The sequence below is a fragment of the Microplitis demolitor genome, chromosome 10, assembly GCF_026212275.2.
Source record: "Microplitis demolitor isolate Queensland-Clemson2020A chromosome 10, iyMicDemo2.1a, whole genome shotgun sequence".
Classification (NCBI taxonomy): Eukaryota; Metazoa; Arthropoda; class Insecta; order Hymenoptera; family Braconidae; genus Microplitis; species Microplitis demolitor.
This window is the reverse complement of record NC_068554.1, coordinates 10,032,791-10,055,294: the sequence shown is the minus strand read 5'-3', so window position 1 is coordinate 10,055,294 and position 22,504 is coordinate 10,032,791. Positions and strand designations below refer to the sequence as shown.

General features: G+C 34.1%; 2 protein-coding genes across 2 annotated transcripts; both read left to right on the top strand.

The window, feature by feature from the left end:
• The first annotated feature begins 14,471 nt into the window (after nucleotides 1–14,471).
• Nucleotides 14,472–16,677, top strand: LOC106693784 (uncharacterized). Its single transcript, XM_014442973.2, has 5 exons — nucleotides 14,472–14,522; nucleotides 14,712–15,107; nucleotides 15,219–15,581; nucleotides 15,725–16,249; nucleotides 16,336–16,677. Exons 1-5 carry the CDS (start codon nucleotides 14,472–14,474, stop codon nucleotides 16,675–16,677), a joined length of 1,677 nt encoding a protein of 558 aa, XP_014298459.2.
• A 1,486-nt stretch (nucleotides 16,678–18,163) lies between these two features.
• LOC128668830 (ankyrin-2-like) lies at nucleotides 18,164–19,657 on the top strand. Its single transcript, XM_053742630.1, has one exon. It carries the CDS (start codon nucleotides 18,164–18,166, stop codon nucleotides 19,655–19,657), a length of 1,494 nt encoding a protein of 497 aa, XP_053598605.1.
• Nucleotides 19,658–22,504: the final 2,847 nt, after the last annotated feature.

Below are 22,504 nucleotides of genomic sequence, written 5' to 3'. Positions count from 1 at the left end.
TTATTGGTGAGAAAATTGCCCGGGATATTCACATTACTGAAGAAAATAATTCGTCTATCATGTTATCAAAGGAAACTGAAATGCCTGACAAGAATAGTCTTGTTATCAACGTAGATCGAATGTCTTCCGTAACTGAACCTACTGCTAGTTCATCACAAATGAATATTTGTGCTGCTACTACTACAAAAAACAACGTTGATATAATAAAATCAAATAATTTATCACAATCATCAAAAATAAATGGACCACTTAAAAATATATCTCGTAATTTTAATAACTGTTCAAATATCACTTTTAACTTCAATGATAAATAATTATAGTAATAACTTTTCCACATAAAATAATAATAGTTCTATCCTGTCATAAAAAAAAATGTGTTACTAGCAATATAAAAATTTTCTCTAATAAAATATTTCTCATACTATTATTTCTTTTATTTATTAATTTATTTTATTCTTATTTTTTATGATGAATTATCTTTTAATTATAATTAATTTCGATTACATAATTTCTCTCAAATCGAACTTTTGCAGCGAGGCTTACAAAAAGTACAGTGTATGCCATGTGTGCAAGGAGAGAGACATCTGATGAGCGTGGTTGCATCATTCGTTTCTGCTTATGCTACAGTCACATGAGTACTCGTGTAAATAGCCGCACTCGCCTACGGCTCCTGCATTATTCACATTTGTACTCATGTGACTGCGCCATAAGCTATCAGCTCATGCGCACCACGCTCATCAAGATATCTCGCTCCTTGCACACGTGCTATACAATCTACTATTTTTACTTTTGTTAAAATTTTTAGTAGTGTCTCCATTTATTTTTAACTTCGTTTCATTATCTTCTCCGGTTTCTTCTTCCGCTTCATCGTCTGAATTGTAGTCAGTGTCACTTTCATAAATATAAAAATTTTGAAATCCCATAGCCATTATTTGATGCATATCTTTATCAAAATCAGATTCGTCTTCTTTTTCGATTTTCATTATTATTTCTTCATCTGTTTCTTCATCAGTTTCTATTTTTCTTTTGTTCATTTTATTTTCTTCTTTCATTATTTCTTCTTTCTTCATTTCATTTCCTTCTTCCTTCATTTCTTTTTTCTTTATTTCATTTTCTTCTTTTATTTCTTCTTTCTTTATTTCATGTTTCTTTTCTTTTATTTCTTCTTTCTTTATTTCATGTTTCTTTTCTTTTATTTCTTCTTTCTTTATTTATTTAATTTTTCTCTTCTTTTATTTCTTCTTTCTTCATTTCATTTTTATCTTTTAGATTTTTTTCAGTAGTGACAGGATTAATTTTATCTTGAAAATTTATTTTATTATTTTGCACTAATTTTTCACAATTGAATAATTGATTAATTAATTCCTCAGTATCATAGAAAAAATGTTGTCTATTATTCATTTCAGTAACGCGATCTTTATAGCAAATTTAGACTTTTGCTTCGTCAAAGAAATTCGAACCCAATATTCCCGATTGCTCGATTGGGAAATCGTTAGGAACTATTAAAAATTTAATTTTTAAATCAAGAAAATCTAATTCAACTTTTCCTGATGCTTCGACTGGAATTTCGTTAATTCCAAGTAATTTAATAGTTTTAGTTTTATCAAACATTACCTCTTTTAGACAAAAACTTTCTTTCAAAATATTAGGACCACTCCCTGTGTCTAATATTACAGAAATTTGTCCAACATTAGGATTTACGCTATATCCTAATAAAATTGTTGGACTTTTATTATTTTTATTTAAATTAATTTGTTCAACACGAGTTTCTTTTTTATCGGAAATAGTTTTAATTGGAATTCTATTAAAAATACCAAAATGTGAATTAGAGGTTGAAGGATGATTTTCTTTTATTTGTTTTTCTTCATCATTTATTTTCTTCCAACAATCTCTAATTCTGTGACCCATTTTTTTACAATAATCACAACTAATAATTTGTTTAGGACAATTATCACTTAAATGTTCATGACTACCACAAGCTAAACATTTATTAAAACTTTTAGAGTTGTCTTTTAAAAATTCGTGTTTAAATCTACAAACTTTAGCATTGTGGCCAGATCTATTACAAATTTGATATCTTTCTCTAGAATTTAATAATTTAAAACATTTATCAGCAGTATGACCTGCTTTATCGCAAAATTCACATTTAACAGTTTGTCTTAAATTTAAATGTTGATTAAAATTTTTATTATTGCCAAATTGTTGATTTTGAGTGTGAAAATCTTGTTATTGTTGGTAATTAGATTAATGTGGTTTTTTAGAATTATTGTGTTCGCGTTAAACTTCATCGCAAAGAAACACGGGTTTTTCATTGCTCCTTCGTTTAATATTTTCAAATTCACCTAATTCTTTTCTAAATTTGATTTTTTTGCTCAATTTTAATAGCTTTATCGAGTGTATCCTGCAAATTATCATTTAAGTTTCGAATTTTACTTTCGATTTCAGAATTAAGATCATTTAAAAAACTTTCTACTGCTCTTTGTTCTACTTGTATTTTATAAGCATTGTTTTCTTCTTGTGTATGTGTTTCTTTGTGTATTTCAACTAATTGTGTTGCAATACCACAAATTCGATTAGAATATTTTAAAACAGATTCCCTGTCTTTTTGAAAAACGCGACCTAACTCACCCAATCATTGCATTTCTGTTTTATTTGAGGCTGCTTTTCCCCTTCAAAAGTCATAAAATTCTTCTTTTGTATTTATTGTTGCACAATTTATAGATTTTCTTAAATCACCTCTTAATTTTTTTCGCAGTAATTTAACCGAATTAGGTTGAGCATCTCTTGATAAAGAACCAAAAGGTTCATTACAAGCACATATAAAATCTGTAAGTGTCATATTTTGGGTTCTTACTTTACGAAAGATCCACCATAAATAATAAGTTATAGGAAGATACCTCTTCCTCGTATTTTTTAATGTTGTCCGCAACCTTCAAATCGCTCGTCTAAATTTTTCTATCTCTACCAAAGGGCGAAATCCCGGATAATTAATTAAAATTTAAGCAGCGGACATAACATTAATAATTATTATTTTTTTATAAATATTTCACAATTTCATTTCATATTTAATTATTAATTACCATTGTTTATTTATTCATATAATTTTATCAATTCATTTCATTATTTCATATTTATATCATTTCATTATTTCTTTTATCGTTTATTTCATATTTATTTATTTTTAATTTCAATATTTATTTTACTCAACATCAATTTAATTATTAATAAATTTTATTATTTATTAACAATTAACAAATGTAATAATTTGAATTATATTCAAATTTTAAAAACAACTTTTTTTTTTATTATTCAACTTTTTTCATTTATTAATAATTATTCAATAATAACTTTGCACAAATAAAAATAATTTGATTTTAAATTCAAATTTAAAAATCATCAGCCGTAATAATAGCTGGTAGTCATTTGCTAATTAATTAATTTATGCACAGCTAGATGGCATAGCATGTATGATTTTTTTATTCAGTTGATTGACAGTAAGAATACGACGTCGTGAGGTCACATATGTATTAGATTGATTGAAAAGAATCAACCATTTTTTTTTAATCCCACATTAAAATATCTTTAGAGTACCGAAAAAATGCCTTCCTGCTTAAGAAATCCGATAAATTCTTATAGCTGTATGTACAGGGAAAGAATTTTCGTATTAATAATGTCATGTCGTTTATTCTAATAATTACTCTAAATCAAATAATCTTGGGTCGTTAGGACTTTTCACTTTTTGAATTACGAAATTTTTCTCTTTGGGTGAGTAAAAATTAATCCAATGAATGTTTACTCAAAATTACGCGTAAAAATTACCCCTAGAAGCTGTCTGTTTCGACACTTTTTCATACAAGACATAACTTCATCTTCGTTTCAACTATCAGAAACATTCTTCCAACGAATTAATTTTGCAAATTTGTCAAACCAAGTAAATAATAGTGAACTGGATGATTTTATAAATCATCTTAATGAAAATTTTAATGTTGAAGATAGCGTAATTGATAGTGAACATGGATGTACTCAGGTTGATAGCATCGCAGATGATAACAAACAGGTCGATGAAGGTAATTTATGTTTTTATATGTTATAAAATTGGAAATTAATTTATTTTATTTGAATTTTCACATTAGTTATAATTTTTATATTAGTGATACTTTTTACTGTTAAGCAATGGAAAAGTTATCAGATTGATGCTACTTGCAAGCAACCTATTATAGTATCTGACAAGTTTTTTTTGTACAGATTAGATTCATAATGAAGATGAGGAATCAGATTCTTTAGATGATTCATCTGATGAGGATAAAGAAGCAATTGAAAACGAAGAACATTTAATTGAAGTAGTTTCTGACACAGAGAAAAATGAAAATAGTGAGGAAAAGAATACTGCATAGTCATCGAAAAATCCTGATATTTCTCAGAATACATAAACATCAACATCAAATTATTCATTTAACAAGAGTGGAAATGCCTGCTGGGATCATGAAGATATAATAGTTGAATTAACAAGTAACAAAAATAATTCAAGAAAATATTCTTGTTGTTTTTGTGGGAAAGAATTCTTTAAAATTGCGCAACACCTTGAAATGAAACATAAAGATGAGCCAGAGGTCCAGAGTTTTATGATTTTGGAAAAAAGAAGTGATGAACGACGTCTTGAGATTGCTATTTTAAGAAAGAGAAGAAATGATATTTTTAATCTCAAACAAAAAAAGGACGAAGAGGGAAACCCAGGAAAGATCAAAGTTTCCAGATGTCTCAATGACGAACAGAAGCAAGGTGGTGGGAATTATGCTCGTTGTCCTAATTGCAAAGGCTGGTATACGACGAATAATTTGAGGCATCATTATCATGACTGCAAAGATGGTTGGAAAACAAGCAAAGGCATTCTCGTAAAAGCTCGTAAAGCACAAGGTCAAATTCATGAACGCGCGTCTTATGCAATGCGATACAAAATCATTCCTATGATGAAAATGAAAATGCACGTCAAATTTTTTAGATATGATTTTCTAATGATATTGTTCGGTAATGAAGAATGTTTAAAGTACAGAAAACGAAATTTAGCTCAAATGATACGTGGGAAATTAAGTTTGATTACTCGTTTTTTGATAGTTTTGAAAGAAATAGATCTAGATGTTACTGATTTTGCTTCAATTTATAATCCTGCTAGATATCCAAATTTTATTAAAGCTATAAATCAATTTACAGGATTAGATAAAGAAAATGGTTTTTATAAAATTCTAGCTAGAGCGTCAGAAATCGTGACTGACATTAACAAAATGGGCCAAATTTTAATTAACGAAGGCATTGTCAAAAAAGAAACTGAACAATAAGAAAATGTTAAGAACTTTCTGTCTTTATGTAAGCAAGGGTTCGCAAATGTTGTTAATCGAACAGTTATGGAGACTCGCATTACCCAGCACCGTAGGGAAGTTATTGAGCTACCGAAAACTGAAAATATCCGCAGTTTCTCGAACTTTTTAGATAAACAAATTGATAAAAATTATAAGTTGTTGTCGAAAAAATTTAATTCCGATCCATGGCGAAACCTTGCTGAAGCACTTCTATCTCAGTTGCGACTTTTTAACCGGAAACGCGCCAGTGAAATCGAACGATTGGAGTTGGATGACCACAAAAACATAAAATTTGTTACTAATAAAGATGAAGGATACTCTTTGTTATCACAGGCTGAGAAAGAGGCAGCAAAAGAGTAAGGTCACATTGTCATTTGCAGTAAATTGTATAAAAATATGACCCTCTTAGTCACTAAAAGAATTCGTGATGGAATCGAAAAATTATTTAGTATCGAAAAAATGCAGGTGTATCTTAAAAAAATCCATTTATATTTGGAATCGCTGGGTACTACAAGGATGCTCATTTATGCGTAAGTACTGTGATGAATAAATTGGCTAAAGAATCTGGAGTCGAAAATCATTATTTACTGCGTGGTACTCAATTACGTAAGCAAATGGCGACAAGGTGTACTGAATTTAATCTTGATCCTGTTCAAACAACGAAAGCTGCTGACTACCTTGGACATGCCGTTGATATTCACAAGAAAGTATATCAGCAGAGAGTAAAATCAGATATTCTTAACATGTCTACGTTGTTGAAAAGAGCTCAAAATATTGATGAGTCACAAACTAATACAACCGTTTCTACATATATGGATACAACAAATACCGTAGAATATAAATCTTCGTTGAATGCAGGTAAATAGAGAGATTTTCTTATTATTATTAGAAATTTGCCGCAAACAATTATTAGGAACTGTTCAGTATAGAATAAATGGTCATAATTTTATCATAATAAGTTACTGAATGATATTTTATATGAATTATTTTTTATTGTAGGTACTTTTACTGGAAACGAGTCTAACAATAGTGAAATACGAAGTTCAAGAGAAAGTAACCAAAACATTTCTACCGAGAATTTTAATGATTTAGCTTTAGAAATATCATCAAATTTCAGAAAACTAAAGAAAGTACATTTCACAAAGCTTCAGTAAAGAATAAAAAAAATTGTACGTGCTCGCTGGACTGAAAATGAGATTAAAACCATCGAAAAATATTTTTTCGCGTACATTAAATCTGATACATACCCGCCTCTTTCAGTGGTTAGAAATTTTCAAACAAAATATAATATCTTGCCGAATCGCACTGCAAGAATAATAAAAAAATATAAGCAATAGTTTTCGAAAGTAGATAGACAAGGAAGGTTCTGGCCCACCGGGGGCGAGATGGACATGTTCTGTTGTACCGACGGACGGTAAGTTATCAATTTGTGATAACGTGTCGACTGTTGGTGTGGTTACCTGAGGCCTTTTTGACATCACTTTGATGATAATTGACGTTATTTGGCAGTCTTTTTACCGTCTGAGCTCATTTTTGAGCTTATCTGGGACCTTTTTGACATCATTTTGATGATAATTGACGTTATTTGGCAGTTTTTTTACCGTCTGAGCTCATTTTGAGCTTATCTAGGACCCTTTTGAGCTCGTGTTATGATAGATGGCGCCTTGTGTATATTTTGTTGGAATTTTGAGAACAAAATGACACCATGATGGTGCTCAAGGCTGATACTTTCTCAGTCTATTAGCCTTGAGCGTCATCATGGGGCCAATTTACTTTTTGACCAATGTTTGATATATTCAAACTAGGTGTAGTGCGAGCACTTGCAAGAAGCCATGCCATCTAGTGGTTTAGTTTCTCTCCCCTCTTTTTTTGGCTACGGCGTAGTAGATGACGTCATCCGACAAGTCTGAACTGGTTTTTCTATTGTTTGTGACGTCATTTGACAAGTCTGAACCTGTTTTTGAGCTATAGTGGGGGGTACTGAGCTGAGCGCTGAGCTCGAGAGCTCATAGCAGTAAGTCTACATCGAGAAACGTTCTGGTGAACAGTTTATCAAAAAAGCTTGTGGTTTATTACCAAATTATTTCATTACAGAGATTATTCTATTTATTTCTTAATTATTGCTTATCGTGTGCTTCAATACCAAGTAAGTATTCAATTCTTATATCATTGAAATTATGTGTTATTGATTGAACAATTGATTAATTGAATTACTGGTTTTCAAGATGGATCTATCAAAAATTAATGAAATCAACACCTTGGCTTACATCTTGCCTGTTAAAAACTTCAGGAACTGGAAACTGACAAAACATATAAAATTACTGAAATTAAAAGAAATTTCAACCCAATATGGGCCTAAAGTAGTTGCAAACCTGGATGATAAATTCACAATTTACTTTTCTGCAAGAAAAAACGACGAATTGATAGCTAATGATGATAAATTAAATGGATCTAAATACAATAAATTTGAATTTGTTACTCGATCGTGAATGTAATTCTTATGTAAAAAACTTATTGTAGTTAAAAAATATTTTGTATCATGGTTTGAAATTTATGTATATTTTCTTTTTATCAAATAATAAAATTAAAACTTCTAATATAAAAAACATGTCTTTATTTGTTATGTATTTCTTATGCTTACATTATAGATTTAAATCGTATATCTTTAAAAAAAAAATGGTTTTTTGTATTATATAGAATGTGTAGGAAATTTGAGTGGTTGTTTTACACATGCGCGTTTGATTCTTCAAGCTACCTTCGTGTGTGTGTGTGTGTGTGTTTGTGTGTGTGTGTGTGCGTGTGTGTGTGTGTATTTCCAATGAAAGTAATATAGGCGGGAATTTCAAGCATCATTTTGCGCAAGTGTAGCTATGTGAGCGACATCACACTGACGTTTGGGAAATTATGTATGAAATTCCCGCCGCGAGCAGCAACGATGCTTGGAGGTGGATGCAGAGCAAGGTAACTAGAATAGGTTACTAGAAATACTACTCTAGTAACCTTGATGCAGAGGAGCCGCCGCGAGCAGCAACAACGCTCCAAGATGTTTAAAATATATGCGGGAAATTTAAATAAATAAATATATATATATATATATATATATTTTCTTGTGCATACTCCACAGTAGCAGCGGCGGCGGCGCGGTGCTTTTTGAATGGTGGAAAATAGAGATGAAGAATGGAATTTTAAATAAAAAGGTTTAATTTATCCAAAAATGGTTTTTATTTAAATAACATAACGAAAAAAAATTTTTTATATTAAGTTAGCAATCAAATAATTACTTAAAAAACTAATATGTAAATAGTTAATTTATCCAAGAATGGTTTTTATTTAAATAACATAATGAAAAAAATCTTTTAATATAAAGTTAGCAATTAAATACTTACTTAAAAAACTAATATATGAATAGTTAAATAATGATTGTTGATGTATGCAGTGTGTGTGTGTGTGTGTGTGTGTGTGTTATCCATATAAAATTAAAATAATAAGACTTATGAAATATAACTATTAAATAAACTGACAAAAGATAAATATCTTTTTCTTAAAAAATAAATAAACTATTTTAAAAATTATCATCATCGGAGCTTTTCTCTCTCTCACTTTATTCACCAGCTGAATTATATTTTATATTATCATCATTAGATAAAATTAAAGTATCATCATCATCATCATCATTGTCACTTATGTTTATAATCTGTTGTTGTTGTTGTTGTGGTCTTCGTACTGAATAAGATCCACGTAAATATAATCGGAAAATCAACGCTCCTGTAAAATGATAATTTGCAATAGTTGGCACAGTGGTAACATCTGTTTGCTCCCGAAACCACCAATAGCGGTTCTCGTCATCAATTATTAAATATGTTGACGTCTTTTCAATTGTTATGATTGATTGATTGTAACGCTGACAATTATTGTTTTGGCCTAACAAGTTCAATTCTCTTGTTATCGTTTCAATAATATAATTAATTGCGAAAACATTTAGCCATCTGCGTGCATTTCCGGTAAAATGAGACCTCCATGAAGACGGTGTACGACCCCTGGTACTCTGAACCACCAACTCATGTTACGGTCACTAATTTGCAACAATGTTGTGATATTGGTAATTGTTACAACAGCATCATCAAATCTCTCGTTTTCCCTATATAATTCCAGTTGTTGGGAAATTTCCGAAGAAATTCGTTCATATCCAACATTTGATCATTCGAGGGGGAAAATTATTTCGTACTGAATTATATTTTCCATCTGTAAAAAATTAAATCAATTAAAGAAAAACATTTTTAATAAATTGAAGAAAAAATTATTTACTTTGTTGCTGATGATGGTTATAATGATGGCACTGTCTGATTTTTTCAAGTATCCTGTAATTTAATAGAGAAAAATTACCAACACTTCTATAACTGTCTACTTATTAATAAATATATACCAGCACTTTCTAACCAATTATTTATTTATTTATTTAAACAACAAAGAAAACAAAAAAAAAAATATCGGAACTTTTTAATTTATCATTTATTTTATTAAAAATTCTTTATTTATTTAAAAATCGTTTATTTATTCATTAATATTAAATAATCATGTGAATAAAAAAAATATGTATTGACACTTTTAAAACCAACTATTTATTTATTAATTTAAACAACAAAGAAACCAAAAAAATATACCGAAACTTTTTGTGACGGGTGGGCTGACGCCCATCCGTCTAATAGTAACTAACAAATAATAGATAGATAAATCCAAATTCAGAAGTAATATATATTATTTGTACTTGATGACGATTGAGCGCTATACAGCTGCACATCAGTATCACATTACTATAACCGCACTAAGTCTTACTTTTTATAATATAACACAACGAGTAGACGTTTTGAGTGGACAGCAGTTTTGACTGTGGGGAGAAAAGAGTTCCCGTTGGAGACTGCGGAGGGATATGTCCTTATGCAGCAAGAAAAGAGCTCTCATGGGAAACGGCGGAGTGATATTTTCGAGGTAGAGGATGCAATCTCGGGAAAGAGTTAGTTATCATAGTTAAGCTGATTCGAATAGTCGTCTGCTTGCGCCTAAATATTTTATCTCCCTTATTTTACCGCTATAATCACAGATTAATATAAGAATACAATTAACCTCGCTATTGCTAAATAAAAATATTGTATTTGTATCCATACGATTTATGCCATTTTAGATTTGTCAAAGAGACTCTCAGGGCCTTTCCTGGGTACTCTTATATTTGGGGACGCCCAATAAACAAATATCCATACAATTCACATATAGTCATTTCTTCACTGAGCGACCCACACCCTTTATAACATCCTATCAAATTTCTAGAGACGCTGAGCTAGGCACGGTAAGTTCGGTTACGTAGTAAGAACATTAAGGTGTAAGCTCACTCGTAACAGAAATTTTGGCGCCCAACGTGGTTTTCGCCCAGCGAAGTGAGGTGAGTGAAGTGAATTTTTGGGAATTTTAGTGGTGAGTGCCTAGTCAACGCGACAGGAAACTGCGAGACTGAGATTCTAAATCTTTTCCCCGATAAATAATTAGTGACCGGTATTGTGAGATAGCAGAGAAAGTGCACATATTGGAAGAAATACATGGAAGATTTATGGAAAAATATTGAATTGAAATGATAATATGAAAAAAATAAATAAGTTGATTTGTAAAATATTGAAGTAAAAGTGAATTGAATTGATAAATATTGAAGAATTGATGAATGATACCGTGAAATATTGATGAATTATTGGATTATACTGTGAAACATCGAAAAATTATTGAAAGTATTGCATTGAAATGGTAATATGGAAATGTAAGTGAATTAAATTGTGAAATATTGAAGGAAAAGTGAACTGAAGACGTAGTGAAGATTATTGAATTAAATTGTGGATTATTGAAGAAATATTGAAGATTATTGAAGAATTATTGAATTGAATTGTGAATTATTGAAGAAATATTGAAGATTTTTGAAGATTATTGATTTGAACTGTGAATTACTGAAGGAATATCGAAGATAATTGAATTGAATTGTGAAATACTTAAGAATATTGGAAAAATATTGAATTAGATTGTGAAATACTGAAGAATATCGAATTAAATTGTGAAATACTGAAGAATATTGAATTGAATTGTGAATATTGAAGAAATACTGAGGAATCTTGAATTGAGTTGTGAATTACTGAAGAAATATTGAAGATTATTAAATTGAATTGTGAAGTACTGAGAAATATTGAAAATTTATAAGGAGTTGTTTAATTAAGTGCCAAAAATTAGAGATTACTGGGAAAGTGCCGAATGAACTGTAAAATCCTCTGAATTAGTGCAGCCGGTTCGAGTGTGAAAATTATACGTCAAAGCCGCCCCGCTAGTGATAAGTGAGAATAAATATAAAAGGCGGTGAGAGAAAAAGGAGGAAAGAAAATAGTTATCTGTAGTGCCGCTGAGGGGAGAAGCCGTTACCAGGAGTCGGATATGACAGTAGTCTGAGAGGAAATCAAGGTCAATAGGCGAAAATGCTGATAGCAGTAGCATTATTCATCGTGGTGTCTATGTAAGTAGTAAAAATTAAGTCCTTTAACGGTGATAACAGACTGGACCAGCGGGGGTACTGGACTAACTGGCGGTTAGATAATCCGATTGACTCCCCGTCTGGCTCCGTAAGTTCGAAAGAATCGGTTGAAGACTATTTGTACGAAACTGACATAAAAAATATCGGGGAATTAGTAGACATTTTTGAAAAAAGTTGGGAAGAAACTCATAGTAATTTATTAACTAATAGTAATACGAATTGCCCTGGTACGTCCTCAGGCGCAAAAACGGTATGAACAATGGCGGAGACTGAAGAGGCTCAGTTAAAAAGGATAATATCGTTACTGCGGCACATACCGGTTTTTACGGGAGAGGGTGATGTGGAATCATTCATTGATGCTGTCGAGTACAGTGCGAAGCAGTTGAAGCTTGATGATGATCCAGTATTTATTTTTGAATTGTCAACGTGATTCGAGGGATTGGCCTTAAGAATTATGCGTACATTTTTAAGGAAGGCTACGAACGTTAATCAAGTAATTGAGAAACTACATCAAAATTTCGGCAGGACGAAAACATTTCATGCGGTAATACATCGACTAGCGGGAATGATTCAAGAGGATAACGAAAGTGTAACAAAATTTGGTGCGCGACTTGAGGGTATAAAAGGGGAGGTGGAGAATAAAATAAGCAGAATTGGATTAACAGCAGAGCAGAAAGATTATCGAACTAAAGATTTGAATGCAACGGTGCTGGAAACTTTCATTAACGGACTATACGAGAAATTATCATTTGCGGTCTCAAATAAGGAACCCAAAAATTTGGCAGACGCAATAAAGATTGCCATGGAAGCGGAGATACAGTACGAGAGAACGAAGGCGGCGGAAAGAATGAGGGAAGGAAAACTTAAGTACCGGGAGCGGGAATATGCAAGGATAAGGCAGGTGACGCTCGAGGAAGAAGTGAGAGAGAAAGGTAACCAAAGAGACACAAAAAATGTTGATAAATTGGGACCCAGTGCGGAATTGACATACACGATTACTAATGAAAAGATTGCGGACAGTGGAGACAGGCGAAGTTGTTTCAGATGCGGGGAAGTTGGGCATTTTGCACGGAATTGCCCAATTCCAATACACGGCAAGCAAAATACCTGGGAATCAACGAATCAGCAGTAATTCCGAGGAAGAGTTCCACAGCAGCAAGAGCGGTATTATGTGCAAAATGATAGATACAGAGGAAGTGGAAGATATAATTGTAGAAGAAACAGTAATAATTGGCAGAATAACGGTAATTATGGATATGGGCAAAGTGGCAACAATCATAATGGGTATCGAAATGGAAATAATTATGGAAATCAATGGGGAAATTATGGAAATAATGGTTACTACGGCAGGGGCAGAGGTCAAGAAGTTCAAGGAAATTTTAACAAGCGGTTCAGTAATTATGGTAACTCAGATGCAATGGTGACAAATGCATTCGAAACACAGCGACTTAGGAACAGTATGCCTGGTAATTATAACAATAGATGGGATGGATTACGAGAAGCTAATCAGCAGAACCGGGGAAATCCGATGTCCAACAGGGGCCCGAACGCACGGCCTTTAAACTAGGAAGGACCGTTGCGATGACACGCTCCGTCGAAACGGCCAATTTAGAAGAATCAAGTAAGGAGCGGATAAATGAAGAGAAAGAAGAAAAATCTGCTAAATTAGTGGGTGCTGCACACATATATGTAAAATTAAGAGCTGATAAAGTAGTTGGAGGAACAGGGATCTTCCTCATTGACACGGCGCAGAGATAAATTTAGTACGACGAGACTCACTGGAATTAAGAACAAAAATTGATAATATGAAAAGAACGCTGATAAAAGGCATACCATCCGATGCTATAACCACGGTGGGTCAAACTGAGCTGGAGATGGAGGGTCAATGGGTACTGTTTGATGTCGTGGGAGGGGAATTTAATATAAAAGAAGATGGTATATTGGGCCAGCCGTTCTTTTCGGCACAAAATTCGCAAATCGATTTTGGTAATAAAACAATTTCAATTAATAATAAGAAATACAACTTTTTGGAGGACATTATAAGAATTCCGAGAAGGTATGTAAAAATGATAGAAGTAAGAGTTATAAATAACGTTTCGGAAAGATATATTCCTCGGTGTGATATTGCTCCAGGGATATATTTGGGTGAAGCTATAGTGTCAATCCATCAAGGAGCAGCGCGGATGTATGCATTTAATACCACGAAGAAAGAGCATGATTTCGCAATACCGTACGTCGAAGCTGAATTTTTCGAGGAAATAACGGCTGAGGCAGAGGTGAAGTTCATTCAAAATACGGAACAGAAGCAAGAGAATACAGCGGAGCGAGCAGAGCAGGTACTAAATTTAATATCGGTAATACATCTGGATGAAGAAGAGCTAAATACGGTGCGACGGAACATCGAATATGAGCCAAGAGTTTACATATTACCAGGCGCACGACTGAAGGCAGCAAATGTTCCACCCCATCGGATAAGAACAAAGGACGATAAGCCGATTAATATCAAGCAGTATCGCATGCCACATCATTTGAAGGACGTATGAAAAGATCGAATACAAGGAATGATTGATGCTGATATAATTGAACCATCGGATTCTGCGTACAGTTCGCCAGTATGGATCGTTCCTAAGAAACCATAAGCCGACGGAGCTAAAGATTGGAGGTTGGTAATCGATTTTCGAAGGTTAAAAGACAAAACAGTACCAATCTCGTATCCGTTGCCAGACATTCGAGATATTTTGGACCAAATTGGTGATGCTGTATATTTTTCTGTATTTGATCTCGACTGGGGATTTTATCAGATACCATTGGCGGAGGAAGATCGACATAAAACGGCATTTTCAGTTCCGATGGGACATTATCAGTTTAAACGGATGGTGATGGGCTTGAAAGGTGGTCCACCGACGTTTCAAAGTACGATGGAAAATGTATTGTCCGGATTGCAGGGTGTAATATTATTTATTTATGTCGACGACGCTGTAATACATGCAAGAACATTAGAGGAGCATTGTCAAAAATATTTTCAATTTGTTGATAGACTTCAAAAAGTTGGATTAAGATTAAAGCCGGCAAAGTGTGAATTTTTACGACGGGAAGTTGCGTATTTGGGACACATAATCAGCGCGGAAGGAGCAAAACCAAATCCAGCTAAAGTGGAAGCGGTTGAGAAATTTAAGAGACCAACGGACGAGAAGAAAGTACGGGAATTTCTTGGCCTTGCGGGATATTATAGAAGATTCATCCCAAATTTTGCAAGCAAGGCTAAACCTTTAACCGATTTATTGATAAGAGACGCTATTTTTACATAGGGTGAATCTCAAGAAAAATCATTTAAGATATTGAAAGAAGAATTATGTGGGGATGTAATGTTGCAGTATCCAAATTTCGAATTACCGTTCATCGTTGCTGCAGATGCGTCAGACTTTGCCTTGGGTGCGGTATTATGCCAAGGGAAACTTGGAGAAGATAGAGCGATAAGTTATGCTTCTCGAGCTTTGTCAAAAACAGAAAGAAATTACACAGTGACCAAGAAAAAACTATTGGCTATTATGTATGCTGTCGACACGTTCAGATTGTATATTTTTGGTAAGAAATATACGTTACTTACCGACCATCAACCTTTACAGTGGCTCAAATCTACTAAAAGCCCTGGGGAGCACATTCGGCGATGGGTAAATTGATTAGAAGAATATGAGTATGAAGTTATCCACCGACCAGGCAAGAGTAACACAAACGCAGATGCTTTATCGCGAAATCCGGTGAGAAACGAAAACTGTGAACTATTGGCGATGGTGGAAGTAAATGTTGGCAAAAGAGAGAGAGAGAGGACACGTCAGTAACGCACTCATCAGCTGATGGAAGAGGGCAGAGAGGAAAAGTCAAGAATTTAAAGAAGAAATTAAAAGGAGCAGACGACTATCAAGAAAATACATCATCGGGAGAATCTGATGTCGAAATGATGACTGACAAGGGTACGAAGGGAAATGATAAGATGAGTCCAGTCGCGATTACTCAGAATTCGGGCCCGTCGGGTACACAACAGGAAAAAGAAGTGCGACGAAGGGAACGTCCAAGGGGAAGTAAGTCGCGGCCCAAGAAGGTAGTACAAGTTCCCCTCCGTGACAGCGAGTCACCACGGGGAATGGCAAGTGATGGAAGTGGGGAGTATTACGTGCCGTCCGGATCAGCGTCAGAATCTGGAGCGGAGTCACAGATTGCCAACAGTCGTCCGCAACGAAACAAGGGTAAAGCAAAAATAGAAGAGAGAATACAGCAAGCGAAAGAAGATGAAAAAGCGAGGCAGGAAACCGAGAGACAACAGCGATTAAAAGAGAATAAGGTAACGGCAAAAGGAAAAATCAAGGCACCATCAGCTGTTAAGGGAAACGTGAAAAAAAAATAAGAGACGAAAAAATTGAGGTGCAGAAGCCCAAGTTGACACAACAGGAGTTAGAAGGAAAGATAGAAGTACCGATGGAGCAAGAGGACACGGGACTTGAATACCGACAGAATTTCGATGAGGAAGATGACAATAATGGCAACGAACCATGGCGATTCTTGTTGTCGAAGGATTTTGAAGCAAGAAGCACGTGTGTTAACGACTCCACAGACTTGGATTCAGACTCAGGGGACTCATTGATAGAGTTAGATACACCGGATGAGCATTACGCAAATCCGGAAGGAAAATCAAAATTAATACACACAAAACAGCATGTAACAGACGTCAGTGACAATTTTGCTTTCTTTGCACCAGCCAACGGGATGTGAATTCGAGCTTAACGGATGTGTTGCTCGATATGAAGTGGATAAATATGACAAATCTACAAGGAACTCAACTGGAACAAGGCGATATTCTAATAATAAATAAAAGAAAGAGACACGGATTGGGATTGGTCTATACATTGGATGCCGGTGGTCGTACATCAGAGAAAATAATAGATATGATTATGGTGTCATTGGAATTATTGATTAAGCGAGAAGGGTATAAAACATTGAGAGTCCCGGCGGGAAGTGAACATTTGAATAAAGCACTACAAGACTATTACATTCGGAAGTTACGTGAGATTGCAAAGGAACGGGATATAGAAATAACAGTGTGCGGTGGAAAACTGGAGGTACCTAAAGTCATTAACAGAAGGTCTTTAATGAGAGAGTATCATACTTCCGCAGTTGGAGGACACAAAGGAATGACAAAAACGAATCGCCGAATAAGAACCCGATTTTATTGGAGAACGATGCAACAAGATGTGAGGAATTTTGTAAAAAATTGTTTTATTCGTCAGCAACGAAAATTAGTGCGTGTAAAACCTAAGAAGCCGATGATGACTACTGATACGCCAGAAACAGCGTTCGAAAAAATCTCCATGGATATTTATGGGCCACGAGAAGAGACCCGACGGGGTTATAAATATATTTTAACTGTGCAGGATTTATTAACAAAATTTGGGATAGCAATTCCACTCAGACAGCAAGAAGCTGGAGATGTAGCAAAAGCGTTGGCAGGAAAAGTAATTTGCTTATTCGGGCACCAAGAGCGATTCTGACGGATCAAGGATCAAATTTTATGAGTGATATGATACAGTGCTTATGCAATTTGTTTCGAATAAGACATTTAAATACAACAGCGTATCATCCGCAGTCTAATGGATCAATTGAGAGGAGCCACCACTCTCTTACGGAGTATCTGAGAGCTTTTATAGACAAATATCGAGAATGGGATGAATGGCTTGATTTTGCGATGTTTTCATACAACACGGGAGTACACGAGGCGACAAATTATACTCCACACGAACTCGTTTTTAGACGACCCGCGTCAGTGCCATCTGAATTTTCACGAGAAGGAGCGACAGGTGAGAGATCGTATCATGATTACCTGAATGAATTGGTTGACACGCTGGAAACAACTCGTAGGTTAGCGAAAGAAAATTTGGAAAAAGCTAAGGAGAGATCAAAGAAATATGACGACGGAAACGCAAAGGAAAGAATCTTTGAGGTCGACAACTGGGTGTGACTGTTGAAAGAACCGAGAGCGGATAAAATGAAAGATCATTATGACGGCCCGTATGAAATAGTCAGAATATTTGACAACAAGAACGTCGAATGAACGGTAAAAGGGAGAAATCGTGTAGTTCATCAGGATAAGATAAAACTTGCGCATATTGCTTCTGAGTCCGATTCAGCAGACCCACAGTTGGAGATGCAATAAGATAATAATGAAATTACTCTATTGGCAGATAAATAAAGAAGAGAAAAGATGGAGTACGAAGAAGCAAAACGGCTGATGAACGAGGCAATAGATACGAACAGAAAGGACGAGGTGACAACAATAATAAGCCGATACGGGTTGTCATACGTACCAGAATGGAGGGGAGGATACGCGCTCATTATAAGGACACTGCTAAGGAAAAAGGAAGAGGCGGTGCAAGCCCTCATTGTGCAAAACGCGGATATAAATGGACCAAGTCACGCAAATTCCATAGTTCCATTATGCAGAATCTTAAAATATTCAACCACGGAATTAGCATGGTTACTTATTGCCCGGGGTGCAAATATCAATGCAGATAATGATGATAGTGGGAATCGACCGATACATCAGCTCGTCATCGCTGTTGAACAGGAAACAGGAGAAAACAGGGCAGGACTAACAGAAATAATGGAATACATGCTACATAATGAAGTCGAGGTGGAGGCGAGAAATCGTGAAGGAGTCGCAGCTGTGCATCTGGACGTACGACAAGGGTATATGGAAATATTTGATTTGTTTACTGAACATAATGGGAATATGGACATTGAAGATGATAAAGGAAGAACACCATTATTCTACGCAGCGGAGTATAGACAATCGGAAAAAGTAAATGCATTATCAAAACAAGGGGCTAGAGTAAATCATAGGGATTGCCATGGAATGACACCACTGTTCATGATATTTAAGAAAATTCTAGCTCGCCGATATAAAGGAAACAATTTGTACAGTCCAAATCATATAAGAAAGATGGAAATAACGGAAATGCTAATAAAATTTGGAGCCAATTTCAATCAGCAGACGACTAATGAAGGGGCAACACCATTGCACCTAGCAGGAGCAAAAGGGTATGATGAGATTGTAACAATGCTGCTAGAAAATGGAGCAAATGTTAATCTAAAAGATAAAAAGGGAAGATACGCGGTACAATATTGCAGATATGGGCGGCAAAATGATGATTTGCCTGCAGGATACGAAAAAGAGCCGGATGAAATATCGTCAGCCACTGAGGGACACGTTAGTTGGACGCATTCGATAGTAAGACAGTTCCTCATAAGAAAAAGAGTTATGGGAGATATGATAAACCAGGATTTGGAGCTGGAATTGTTGTACTTGAAGCAAAATGAAGCGGAGTATGAAGTAAAATGTAAGAAGGAAATGGAGGAAATGAAGGAAATGGTGTTAATACGTCAAGAGGAAAGGGAAGTGACACCTATTAACGTGTGGAAAGCATCAACAGAAAGTATGAAGCGATTTATAAGACATAAGGATTTTTTCCGAAAGCTTCAACGAGAAAAGATCGGTCGCTATGGGAATGACATGTTGGAAAAAGTCGCAGCGGCAAGGTACAGAGAGAAGCTTATCAAACGGGCTATTCGAGTACTAAATAATGTGACGAGAAACAGCAAGATGCCGTTAGGAAAATTTCCAAAGTACGTGCTGGATGAAATCGTTAGTAATATTAATAATGAAGAGCTCATCAGGATGACACGCATGGAGCAATAATTGTAGATGTGGGAAAAGAAATGGAAATAAAAAGAAATAGTCGTAAATACGTGAATTAGGAAAAATATATAATAATGGAACATGATTATTAAATGTACTAATAGTTGCGTAAAGAAAAAAAAAATTAATAAAGAATATAATTAACTTGAAGTTCACCCTCTGATTTTTTTTTCTTGTTGTAATAATAACAGGTAAAGCTAGAATGAAGAGAATGGGAGGAAGAATTTAAATATTTCATTGCATAAAAAAACCCGGTACCGGTAACTTATTCTTCCACTTTTACTTTCTGCTACTTTCTATTGCATGGCTTCAGATCATATACTCGAAACTTCAATAAATTCTTTCTCCGGCTCGAGACTTTAATCAATAAGTGATAAGAATAAATCTATAATAACAATTGGTAGTATTATTTAAGTTAAGAATATAAATTACGAATGACTGTGCATAATTCCACGGGGTATTTAAATAAATTGAGAGGGGAATAAGTAGAGAAGGAATGTAAGTATAAATAAAAGATTCATTTTATGCTAAAAAGCGCTGGGGTAAAGGGGGAGTGAAAGAATTATATAATTATAAAGATAAAATTATTACGAAGATAGATGTAAATGATAGTGGTAAGTAGTGATGATAATTAATTAGCTAGTAGACGACTATTTGTGGACAGAGTAACGTTGCAGTCTGGTTATCCTCGGTACACATAGTTCCAGAGTTGACGAGTGGCGACAGTTTAATTCATCTAAATAAAACATTTTTTTTATTAGTATGATTAGGTTAATCTGGAAAATAGAAAATTACATAACTTATCGATCTTGCGGAATTTTACCTCCCTCACCTTTTCCTCCGTCATACAGGCTTAAGTTTCATCTCCTTTCTCCCCAGTTATCTTTTTTTCATTAGGTTGTTGATGTCTCTCTTACTTTTCTCGTTCGTAAACCCATATTTTCCTCCCTTTCATTTGGAGTCAATGCGTGCAAAATAAGTTATAAATTACTCACATTATATTGGAAAAAGAATCAACCTTACAAATGAATGGAAAATGTACACAGTAGAATTATTTTAACTACAAATTGAAGTTGCTGTTGTGGATTAAACGCCTATAAACGCGGATAATCGTCAATAACGAATTCAATAAATCGGGTCAGAGAAAACTTTATTTTTGGGATTAGCGAGTGAACCAAATCTTCTTCCCTTGTAAAATTCACTATTTTTCTCGCAGCATGCGATCAAGTGCAATTGGGACGGTTATAGTAAGTAAAATGTTAATCAAGCAAAACGAGAAAAGTATAAGCTGTGGATCTTTTCGAAAAAAAGGGGGAACAAGAAAAATATTATCATAAAACAATTAAATTTTATTAATAATAATAGGTAACGAGCTATGTACAATTTTTATCGTTATAAATAGACTCATTACAATGATTACTTTAAAGGCACACTAACATTATTTTTTTTTGTTTTGTTGTTACGCGTTAATATAAGGAAATACTGGTTCAAAATAAGGGAATTCATCTGCTTGCAGAAAAAAAAAGGAAATCCTTTCTTTTCAATACCCAAATTAAATAAAAAAAAAAAAGAGGGAGAGAGAAAGGAAAAACTAGGTGGTTCTATCCAGTAGGTCCTGGATGTTAGTTAGAAGATTTCGGACTGGGCTCAGGTCACCTAAGTAGTGGTAGGGGTGGTGGCATTCCTCCAGGGCAATCTCGGCCCGAATCCACCGCCTTCTCCGCACCGCAACTACGCGATTGAGGGTGGTAAATAGGTCATTGAGAATGACTGGAAGTTATAACCCGGTGAGGCAGAATACGTCATCCAGGAAAGTCAAACCCACAATCGGCGGGTAGCGGGCACGGCACAGGTACCACAGGATATCCCTAAGCTGTTCAAGGATCTGAAAAGAAATAGAAATATTTAAAGGCATGTTCCAAAACTATATAGGAATAAGCACAATACTCACACTTCGGGGAAGATGAAGCACGCGATGGTTAAAATCTCGCATCGAAACAAAATTCGGCATATTTTCGTATTTGGTAAACTGAAAAAAATAGAAGAGAATGGATCAAATTTTTTTGGTCATTTGAAAAAAGGGGAGAAAATAAATAGGCAATGGGAAACAAAAGTCATTCATGTGTATAAAATAGATGTAAGCGTAAATTATATTTAAGCAGTTACAGTTTTCTGCTCGAATTGAATTGATAACAATAAAATTTTTGAAACGAATGTTTAAATTATTGAGGAAAATTCTATATTATGAGAACAATGAATTAAAAGCCGGCAAAATTTTGCTAGGAATTATTTAAATAAAGAAAACATATTAAATTTATTTTATCATGGTGATAAGAGACTAATATTTTAATAAATGAGGAATGGGAAGTCGAAAAAGAATTTTTGTAAGAAACTAGAGGTATTAAGTGAAAATATTAGAAAATGAAATGACCTTTTATTTCTCCCTTTCTCCCTCTTCGGGAAATAGCGAAATTTTTTTTGAATTAGTAAAATTTCGAGGAAACGGTTAACAGAAGGTACAAAATTTTTAGGGAAAGGAAAAAGGAAGAGAGAATTTTTTTTCGCTTCTTTTGAAAAAAAACCATCAGTTAAAGACATGTTAATCTTAAATTCATTAGAAAAACTCTAAGCTGTTGTAGAATTAAAAATAAAGAAAATATGTATTACCTTACAAAATGCCCAGATTTCAAGATATCGTAACACAAGTTGTATCGCTGAAATGGTCTTAAGAGTTAAACACAATACTAACACTCAAAACAAATTTATTTTCCTTTATACAATGGGGAAAACTTGATCGCACCAATTGATATCACTGTAGCACTAAACAAAAAATACGTTGAATATTTT

What these genes read in the sequence shown, in the direction of transcription:
- LOC106693784 (XM_014442973.2), top strand. Translation starts at nt 14,472, where the DNA reads ATGATTGATGCTGATATAATTGAACCATCGGATTCTGCGTACAGTTCG. An exon ending in ATTCTGCGTACAGTTCGCCA is followed by an intron (nt 14,523 to 14,711) that starts GTATGGATCGTT and finishes GGATTTTATCAG; the next exon opens with ATACCATTGGCGGAGGAAGA. An exon ending in GGGAGCACATTCGGCGATGG is followed by an intron (nt 15,582 to 15,724) that starts GTAAATTGATTA and finishes TGTTGGCAAAAG; the next exon opens with AGAGAGAGAGAGGACACGTC.
- LOC128668830 (XM_053742630.1), top strand. Translation starts at nt 18,164, where the DNA reads ATGGAGTACGAAGAAGCAAAACGGCTGATGAACGAGGCAATAGATACG.